Source organism: Asparagus officinalis, unplaced genomic scaffold (genome assembly GCF_001876935.1).
Source record: "Asparagus officinalis unplaced genomic scaffold, Aspof.V1 AsparagusV1_Un95, whole genome shotgun sequence".
In the NCBI taxonomy this organism is placed as follows: Eukaryota; Viridiplantae; Streptophyta; class Magnoliopsida; order Asparagales; family Asparagaceae; genus Asparagus; species Asparagus officinalis.
In genome coordinates, this window is record NW_017972361.1 from 418614 (window position 1) to 429429 (window position 10816).

Consider the following 10816-nt stretch of genomic DNA (forward strand, 5'->3'; position numbering starts at 1 on the left):
TTTCTTACCGGATTCGTTGCCACAGGAGCTCGGTCGCAGCCGCCCGGTCGGACCGACGGCCTCTCTTGGATTCTTTTGCGCGGAGTTCTCTGGAGGGGTTCGGTCGACCGGCGTTTTCGGTCGATCCTGTGAATGTGTCGGCGGTCGAGCTCGACTGCGGTCGACTCGACGAAGCGGGTTTCAGTGTGGTTCAGTGTTCCAGACCGGTTTCGCTTGGAGTTGTATAAATACCGCTAAACTCGTTTTAGGGTTAGAGTTTGGGCGATTTTGAGCTGAGCAAAGGGAGATTTGAGGGGCTTCTATTGTTGGATGTCTATTTGAGAGATCTTTTGGTCTTATTTGAGGGGTTTTGGGTAAGATTTGTAACCCTAACTTGTTACTCCCCCTTTTGATTTTGAATAGTAAAAGCTTCCCTCTCCTTGCCCGTGACTAGGTAGGCATTTGGCGAAGCCACGTATGATCTTGTTTTGTGGCTTGCTGATTGTGTTGCGCTTGTGCGATTGGGTTTGTGGTCTACTATTGTCTTGTGTGTGCCTTCGATTTGTCAATTTAGGGCTTCCTCTGGCGCACAACAAAGTCGGATTCAGAGCGTCCGTGGTTTGGATTTTGGAAGTTTTTGTTCGGAAAGGTTTCATTGGTTGGTTCTTGTTTGGTGAGGGTATCTACCCATAATGGTCGTGTACCAAGGCCAATGGCTTAGTTCAGTGTACTAGTACAATAATCCTCTCTCTTTTTTGTGGTCTACTATTGTCTTGTGTGTGCCTTCGATTTGTCAATTTAGGGCTTCCGCGGCGCACAACAACCAGATCATCTCAATCGCTTCTCTATCTCATTTATCTTAAATTGGTGTAATCTCCAACTACAAACGCACTAATTTGTGCCCAATATTCGTACAACATAACTATATTCTTAATTCTGCTATTAACGCACTAATTCGGTTCTACTAAGGGTATATCTACAAGACCATCGTGAAACGTTCTTATTTCTGTGACACTCAGTTTTTGCCCAACATTCTATAACATTAACTATATTCTGTTGTAAATGTTATTTAGTAAGCTAAATAGTACCCTGAGTGCAGAAAGTTTAATGCACTTTGATCAGGGCCATTAATATCTCATATCTCTTGATATTACACACAAGTACGTACATGCTCTATTGGAAGATATAAAAATTTTCTCTCTATATACAACTGCAGGTTGAGGTTCTCAGTAGAATAAGACACCCAAACCTAGTCACACTCATCGGAGTATGCTCACAAGCCCGGGCTCTCATTTATGAATTTCTCCCCAATGGAAGCTTAGAAGACCGTCTCGTCTGCAAAAACAACACACCCCCTCTCACGTGGCAAGTTCGAACTCGTGTTGCTTCCGAAATCTGCTCGTCTCTAATCTTCCTCCACTCCCACAAACCTCAACCAGTGGTTCATGGAGATCTGAGCCCCAAAAACATACTTCTTGATTCTAACCTCGTAAGCAAGCTCGGAGATTTTGGTATTTGCCATCGCACCGATCCAAAGGGAACATTTGTGTATATGGATCCTGAGTTCTTAAGCACTGGAGAGCTAACACCGAGCTCTGATGTCTACTCTTTTGGTGTCATTGTTTTAAGACTTTTGACGGGGAAACCAGCGTCGGAAATTGTTAAGAAAGTGAAGGAAGCATTAGAAAAGGGAGTTTTGGATGGGATTATAGATCCTACTGCAGGGGATTGGCCTTTTGTGCAGGCTAAGCAACTGGCTCACTTAGGTTTGAGGTGTTGTGAGGTTAATAGAAAGAACCGGCCGGATTTGATTGGAGACGTTTGGAGAGTGCTTGAGCCTATGATGAAGATTACTTCTTTACCTGTGTCCTTAAATTTGTGTGGTTCGGTTGTGGAGGGTAATGTACCGGCACCGAACTATTTCATTTGCCCAATATTTCAGGTTAGTTCTCTTTTGAGCTTGAAATCAAACCATTTGAATAATTTTAGTTTTGAGTTTTGGCTCTTGTTTGAGTAGTAGGCTTATGGTTTCCTGTATGATTCATTTTGACTCCGAAATACCAAGGGAATCTTGAAATCCCCCTTTGCCTTTTTTTTTTGGTAGGGGGTGGGGGTGGGGGGTGAGGAGGGGTCAAGTCACACTTAAGCTGTTCAAAAATAAGGATTTTGACAGATCTTCACATATTTGTGCAAAAAATCTTTTTAGCATAATACTTGTTGTGCGTATAGAAAGGAGGTCTTAGTATGAAACTTTCATCTCTCCTACGCGATGACATATTGATGAAATAAAATAATTACAGCTATACATCATTTTCTGGAACTGGATCTACATAGGTCCAAGGCTGTGACAGTGGATTTTTTAAAAAGACTAAGCTTAAGTTTTTACATTTAACATCTCTCTAATTTAAGAGTATTTTTGGTGGCAAAAGCACAGATTTTTGATAGCCCAGAGGCAAGGTTGGGAAGATTAATTACAAAAACACTCAGGTTAGAATGTTCGATTACGTCGCTTTTCTTATTTTTCTTGGCTTATAGACACCTCTATCTTCTTTACTTTTGATACTGTAATTCACATTAATTGCTTTTCATGGATTATCAACACACAAAATTAATCGAAATGCTTAGATCAATGCATTCTTGTCAAATTTTGATTGTGATTTTTACTTTGAACTGTCTATCTGAGAAAACTTGTAAATTTCACAGTTAAAAGTTTAAATCATCACTCTAATTTTTCTTCGATGTGCATCACACATCTCATATGTTTAACCATCATTTCCTAATGTTAGCTTCTCATTAAACTTGTTTTGTGCCCCTATGCAAAAAAAAAAGGTGAATAGGATTAACTTTTGAGCCATGATTTCCAGGAGATCATGAGAGATCCACACATTGCTGCTGATGGATTCACATATGAAGCTGAGGCATTAAAGGGTTGGATCGAAAGCGGGCACAAAACTTCTCCGATGACGAATCTAACGCTTTCTAATTGCGAGCTTATCCCAAACCATGCTCTTAGATCAGCTATTCAAGAGTGGCTTCAGCTTCATCCTCAGTTGTAGTAGTACTGGCCTTTCTTCCTTTTTGTTCATTTTGTTCTACTGCAGATATTAGTTTGGTGATGGATTTTTGTGCTATATGCATTGCATATCAGTTGCGTATTCTATATAAAGTGTAACCCGATTGTGTATATAAAGGGTTGCGAGAAAGGAAATATCAGTAGAAGTGGAAAGGAAATTTTATGGGATTTTGTATTTTATTGAGCTCGGTTGTCTTTCTTTCTCAAGGAGAATGGTCCTCCTTATATAGGGGCTTAACCCATCATCTCTATCCCTCAGATCCGCCCCCATGAGAGATTTTCTCTCAACCACCCATAATTCACGTTCTCCACCATTCTCTCAACAGAGAAACCGTGGTTGATTTGGTCATCAATGACCAAGTCAAGCTAACATCTCCCACTTGACCCACTTGACCAAATTAACCAAGTGACATGCCTCCCACTATCCGTGAGATCGGATGTTTCTGCTTACCATTACTCCCACTATCCGTAGAGAGTAGTTCTTATTTCATTATTCATGAAATTTTACTTAAACTTATTTATTCCTAAGTCCCATCAAACTTACATGTTTGATAAAAGATTCCGTTGGTATTCCTTTTGTCAAAGGATCAGCAATCATATCTATAGTAGGGATATAAGTCACTTTGACTTTTTTTTTCTATAATATCTCGAATATAGTGATACTGGATCTCAATATGTTTTCCTTTGGAGCTATTCGCACCACTATTGATTAAGCTAATTGCTGCTTGATTATCACAATAAATATCAATAGGTCCTTCCAACAAATTGAGATCAAGATCAATCAAAAACTGTCTTATCCAGACAGCATGTGTAGTTGCCATACTGCAAGCTATATATTCAGCTTCTTGCGTATATCTAGCAACACACCATTGTTTCTTGCTACTTCAAGAAACAGCTCCTCCTCCAAAGATGAATAAGTGTCCCGAAGTGGACTTTCCATCATCTTTATCACCTCAGAAACAGCTCCTCCTCCAAAGATGAATAAGTGTCCCGAAGTGGACTTTCCATCATCTTTATCACCTCCAAAATCAACGTCGGAATAACCGATGAGTTCAAGTGAATCAGCTTGATAAACTAACCTATGAGTCAATGTACCTCTGATATACTTCATAATCCTTTTAACAGCTTCCCAATGTGCTGGTCCTGGATTACTTTGATATCGACTGACTAGACTCACAGCATAAGCTATATCAGGTCTGGTGCACAACATTGCATACATCAAGCTTCCAATTGCTTGAGCATAAGGAATATCTAATGGCTTTTGCCTCTCTCCAGGGCTTTGCTCTTTACATAATCTCTTTTCCATAACCAACGAAGTTGGTGCCGGATTGGAATTCTTCATTCCAAACCTTTTAAGAACTGATCTTAAATATTTTTCTTGGTTTAAACTTAGCATTCTAGACTTTCTATCTCGAATTATTTGAATTCCAATAATATATGATGCATCTCCCATGTCTTTCATCTCAAACTTTTCGTTGAGATCTGCCTTGGTTTTATTCAACATTTCTATGTCATTTTCAGCGAGCAGTATATCATCCACATATAAGGATAATATAGTAAACTTGCTCCCACTTTTCAAGACATATACACTATTATCTAATTTACTTTGAATAAAACCAAGTTTAGTAACTGCATCATAAAATTTGAGATACCATTGTCTAGAAGACTGTTTTAAACCATATAGAGATTTTATTAATTTGTAAACTTTATGTTCCTGTTCTTTCACCTGAAAACCTTCAGGTTGTTGCATATATATTGCTTCCTTCAACTCTCCGTTAAGGAATGCAGTTTTAACATCCATTTGGAATAACTCCAAATCAAAATATGCAACAATAGCCAAAATAATTCTAATTAATGCAAATTTAGCTACAGGAGAATACGTCTCCTGAAAATCTATTCCTGCCTTCTGGTTATAACCATTGGTAACTAACCGTGCTTTGAATTTATCAATAGATCCATCAACACGATATTTTTTTTTTGAGCACCCATTTGCATTCTATGGCTTCTATTTTCTGGTAGATCACATAACTCTCATACCTTATTTTTTTCTATGGAATCAAGTTCTTCTCTCATAGATTCTAGCCATAAAGCTGATTCATGCGATTTCATCGCATCAAAAAAAAGTTAAGGGATCTTGTTCTTCTATATTTGTATCTACCGAGAAACATGATGGCTCACATGAATATAAATAGTAATCATCCATCCATGAAGGTTGTGTTCTTGGCCTTTTGTTGCCTACAACCGGTTGATTATGTACATTATTTTTCATAGGTATTTTATCATTTTTAAGGTTAAGTTCATTCACAATATCAGGGTCATAGTGGGAACAACACTGTAATAATCATCATCTATTACAGTTAGAGGTTTTGTTTCCTCTCGAACTTGTTCCTCTTCCTCTAGATTCTCTAGAAATGTAGCATCTCTGCTTTCAATGACTCCTTTTTCTTTATTATAGAACTTATAACTTTTTAACTTTTCTGAATACCCTATGAATCTACACTTTATTGTTTTAAAATCCAACTTATCTCAAAGTTTACATGGAATGAGAACATGGGTTATAGATCCCCACTTCCTGAGATGACTCAAATTAGCTTTCCTCCCATTCCATAATTCATAAGGTGTAGATACAACTGATTTAGTGTGAATTCTATTTAAAATATAGTTTGTAGTTAATAATGCTTCTCCCCAAAAGTTTTTAGAGAGACCAGAATGAGACAATATGTATCTAACTATATTAAGTAATGTTCTGTTTTTTCTTTCAGCAACACCATTCTGTTGTGGCGTATATGGCATTGTTGTATGCCTTTTAATTCCATGCTGAATACAATAACTCTCAAATTCTTTAGAGTTATATTCTCCACCTCTATCAGTTCTCAAAATTTTGATTTTCAATCCAAGTTGGTTTTTGACTTCTGTCTTATATCTCTTAAAGCAGTCAAAAGCTTCTAATTTTCTAGATATAAGATAGACGTGTGCAAACTTGAAATAATCATCTATAAAAGTAATAAAACATTCTTTATTACTATGAGTTTTGACACTTAGGGAACCACAAATATCCGAGTGTATCAACCCTAAAAGTTCATTGGCTCTGTGTCCGCCAATAAAAGGTTTTCTACAAATATCCGAGTGTATCAACCCTAAAAGTTCATTGGCTCTGTGTCCGCCAATAAAAGGTTTTCTAGTTATTTTACCAGTTAAACAATGTTCACATAATGATAATTGAGCATTAGATAGTGCAGGAAACAAGTTCATTCTGATAATTTCTTTCATTTTTTAAATACTAGCATGTCCTAATCTAGAATGCCACAATTCAGACTCAGAAATATAACAGAACAAGTAGTTCAAATTCGAAATTTCATTATCAGAATTATTACAAACTATTGGAAGAATGCATAATTTATGTTCGGGCACATATTTTCCCATAGCATACACTTTATTATTCTTGCCTATAGAAACTCTGTTATTATAGAACCTAACTTCTAGTCCTTTCTTCATTAAGCTGGGAACAGAGATCAGATTACACCGAATTCCTGGCGTATAGAACACATCTTTGAGGACAAGAATACTGTCCCCAAGATCCAATCTATATGAACCAATATCTTCTACATCAAGATAGGTATTATTTCCCATATAGATTCTCTGTTCTCCTTTCTTAAGCTCGGTGAATTCTATGACTCCTTTCTTATCCTTTGCGATATGTCTAGTTGCACCGGAGTCAATCCACCAACCACTGATATCCGTCATCACAGCATTACATTCCGTCACACCGACGAATTCTCTTTTGCTAGTATCCCCTTATTCTGGATGCTTATAGCCTCCCTTATTCTCCTGCTTTTCACCTTGTGGGCAATTAGGTTTGAAATGCCCGAACTTTTCACAATTCACTACAAGAAATTGGGTCTTTAACGAAGGGATTTCCCTTCGTTAAAGAGCTGAAAACCTTCGTTATTGTATACTAACTACGGGGAAAAATCCCTTCGTCACCCGTCGTTGAAGCCCTCTTCGCTAAAGGGTTACGAAGGGATATACTATCCGTCGTTATAGAGTCTATAACGACGGAACATATTACCGTCATTAATATTTACGACGGTAATTATCACCGTCGTTACCATCAATGACGGGAATATTTTCCCGTCGTTACCATCAGTAACGGGATATTTTCCCGTCGTTACCATTAGTTACGGGGATATTTTCCCGTCGTTATCATTAGTTATGGGGATATTTTCCCATCGTTGAAGACTAATTAATGACGGTTGGATACCGTCGTAAAAATCCTCATAATGGGTAATTAATAACCCATCAACGACGGTGCTTTCCCTTCGTTGATGAACCAAATACGGTTTATAAAACCGTCATTGCACACTACAAATTTCTAATATACATTAATAATAATTTTTCCGTTCATAGTCAACTATCATATTATTCCCAACCTGACACTAAGATTCACAATAAAAATATATTAAAAATACCCAATAATGAATAAGAGGGAAAATAAAAATTACATTCATTAATAACATCAAAAAAATAAAATTTCACCATCCTCAAATATTCAATAATAATAACAAGAGTTAATATCTCAATTGTTCCAAAGAAAAATACGTGAAACTATCTAAAACAAATTAAAATAAAAGTCTGGAAAAGACACATCCTTTCATCTCTAATCATGTTCAAAAGAACACTCGAGCTACCCCCCATCTCTTAATCTTGCATGGATAGCCTGAAAAATTAAAAAAATTACATAATTAAGAAATATCAATTAAACAAATATTATCTTATTAAGTAAAAATCGTATTTTCTCTAGTGCAAGTAGTCAATCATAAAAGTATATAAGATATTTTACAAAAAATGATTACCTAGTCTTACACATCTTCTCGAGTTTGAGGAGTCAATGAAGATGGTTGCCTAAAAAAAAGTTCATGTATAGCTTTCACTTATGACTCTAAGTCAGACATCATTTGTTGTTATTGATGTTGTTGTTGCTCCTGCTCATCTAAGCGTTATTGAATCATCTGGTTCTTTCTCTTTTTTTCTATAACCCGTGCTTCCAGATCAGATTGACTAGGGAGTGGTCCTCTCAAATCTTTCAAAGTAGTCTCGTCACCAAATACAGTAATGTGATCATGAGATTGCTTCCCCAGATTTTCTCAACTATTACAATGTCTGAAAGTGAAGGATTTGCTTGTTTGACTTGGACAATTTCATCCTATAAAAATTAAATTCATATGTTAGTACTATAATGCATTATTATCAAACTTAAAGACATATTCTACTTACATATTTATCTTGATCTCCACTATCTAGTGTTTCATTAGCTTTCTTTCAGATTTTATGGAACATTTTTGTCACATCGGATGGATTTCCTGACTTGCCACCATTATTCAAATATTAAATAAAAATGAGTGCAACATCAAACTAAAAAACAAAGTAGTTTTAAATAAATAGGAAATTAGTTTTTAATGTATATCAAGTCCCACGCAGTTTGTCTAAAGGGTTTACTATCCGTGTGGTGGAGCATCTTTCTTTTGCCTCTGTTAAGTGTATTTTGTTAGCTTGTTTTCTATACATCAAGATTAAAAGATAATTTTAATAATCCAGCAATATACATATAACAAAATAAATAAAATTAGGAGATTAATACCTGAAATTTTTAAGAAAAATAATATTCCTTAACTAGCCAATCTCAGTCATCAACACTCACTTCTGCAGGTTTATTTCTAAATGCAACTTGCAATGAATTTTCTTTCACATATTTCCTGTGCATGTCACCACGCCACTTATTCCACAAATCGCTCAAGTGTCTCATTACTGAATCTCTCTTTTGCTCCATGTCCTCGGCATCAAACTTATCCTATATCAAATTTGAATCGAAATATAATTTATAAGAATTAAAGACCAATTGCAAAAAATTAAATTTCAAAGTACCTTAATGGATGCCCATATATGATCTTTATTTTGTTGTGGTATTTTGGCCCAATTCTCACAGCTACTGGGCAAATATTTCTATCACGAATAATAATTCTAAGATATCGTGAAAATTCTGGTTAAATAGCTCTATTCTGATAAAAAGTAATGATCTTCCCCCACTGTGACAAATTATTCAACTTTAGACACTTATTACTACCACGAGGTGGATTTTTTTTCTTTTGAGAATTATCAGCTGCATACATCATATCATATGTTAGAATCAAGATAAACATAATGTGACAGATAAACATAATGAGAGTTTTAAGAATTATCGGCTGCATGTTTTGTTTAGTGTCTCATTACTGAATCTTAGATTTTACAAGTTGGTTGACTGGCACTACCGGCTAAGAGGGGAAACAAAAGGATAAAAGAAAATAAGATCAATAAAAAATATGCGACAAATAAAGGTGGTCCAAATTACTGTATTACGGAGTCATAGCCTTGGATTTAATTGAGGCAACGCCACTTTTGAGTATCAAAAAAAAATTCAGCATAAAGATAGACATCTACAGAATGATTGTTCGAAATAAACTTAATGCTCTAGGAATAAGTGAAATTAAAACGAGGGCTGACTTCTTCTTATCAATTTCCGAGATGTATGTCGCTCGTGTCTGCTTTCTCAACAATTACCTATAATGCATTGTGCTTCACGTTTGTTTGCAAATTTAAAAGCTATGCAATATAAATACAATGTAGTAACACTTACAAGAATTCTATCAGGATACTTCTCCCTAATACGAGCAGCTTCTGCCTACCTCCTTTCTGCGTTGCAAAATAAAGATTTTCTAATAGCTAAAACATGATAGTTGACACCATCAAAAAATTTTCCCAATTCCTCCAAGCTACATCCTATGTGACTTCTTTGTAACCAAATTAAATGACCTAAACCTCATGAGTCGAACTATAAACCAGAAATTTCCACGTTATTACCAGAAAAAGCTATTCGTCAAAAAAAATTGAAGCTAAACTAATTTTCATATTTTTGAGTCCAACTAAGGTTATACCAGGTCTGATTCCTACAAAATTAAGTGAACAATCCTAAATACAACAGAACTTCAATGTAATTTTTAATTAACAGAAAACTTAAGTGCAAATACACTAAACAAAACGTGCAGCCAGAGTTTACCGTTGATCCTTGGGATACGATGGGCTGGGGCGGTGATGTTGAGGTGCTGGGGAGACACCGGCGTTGGGGTGGCGCTAAGGTAATGATGGGGCGACGACGGATCTGGGCGTTCGTGGCGGCGCTGGCAAGGCAGGGGGGATGCTGGTGGTGCTGGCGATTGGGGCTCTGGCCGACGCAGGAGGCCCTGGCGTGAGGTCTGGCCGACGCAGGAGGCGCTGGCGTGGGGGGCGGTGCTGGCCGACGCTGACACGAGATGACGGCGGAAGAATAGGGACGAATAGCATGAACAGTTCGCGTTTTTGTTATTAGGGTTTATTAATTTGTTTATTGGTTGCGGTTAGAGGAGGTTTGGGTTTGGGTTTGCATTATTTATACTATTTTGATTAAATAATCCTGTTATGATTAGGAGACCTATTAATGAAGGTAATATACTCCTTCGCCTTTCAGGAGACTCAATAACGACGGTATTAGAATCAAATCAACGAAGGGATTAGAAAACTGTTATCCTATCTCACATCGTTTCTCTATTAATTGTGATAACTCGATGAAGGGCTTTAAAACCGTCGTTATTTTACACACATTAATGACGGTTAACTGATCCCTTCGTTAATTTTGGTCGTTAAATACCCAATTTCTTGTAGTGATTGTAGCAGGCTCCGCGGGGTACTTTCTTT

The 10816-nt window shown here is 36.7% G+C and overlaps 1 protein-coding gene and 1 long non-coding RNA gene across 9 annotated transcripts in view; one reads left to right on the forward strand and one right to left on the reverse strand.

Annotated features, from left to right (window-relative positions):
- Positions 1–3198, forward strand: part of LOC109827257 (U-box domain-containing protein 33-like) — a 12960-nt gene extending 9762 nt beyond the window's left edge. For 2 of the 4 annotated variants that reach the window (XM_020394235.1, XM_020394239.1), the window contains 2 exons: positions 1196–1921; positions 2844–3198. In XM_020394235.1, the coding sequence (XP_020249824.1) occupies positions 1196–1921; positions 2844–3035 (918 nt within the window). In that variant the 3' untranslated portion in view covers positions 3036–3198. Of the gene's footprint in view, positions 1–1195; positions 1922–2408; positions 2467–2843 lie in introns of all 4 variants that reach the window. The other 2 variants (XM_020394236.1, XM_020394237.1) reach the window with 2 other exon arrangements.
- A 4431-nt stretch (positions 3199–7629) lies between these two features.
- On the reverse strand, positions 7630–10331 carry LOC109827258. Of its 5 annotated transcripts, none has more exons than XR_002243378.1 (5): positions 10143–10331; positions 8691–8900; positions 8327–8412; positions 7906–8255; positions 7630–7769 (listed from the first exon to the last, which is right to left on the reverse strand). It is a non-coding gene; the product is annotated as an uncharacterized LOC109827258 (long non-coding RNA). The 5 variants fall into 5 exon arrangements; XR_002243377.1 differs by having other exon boundaries at positions 8327–8416; XR_002243380.1 differs by lacking the exon at positions 8327–8412 and adding an exon at positions 9723–9778.
- Between the last annotated feature and the right edge of the window lie 485 nt (positions 10332–10816).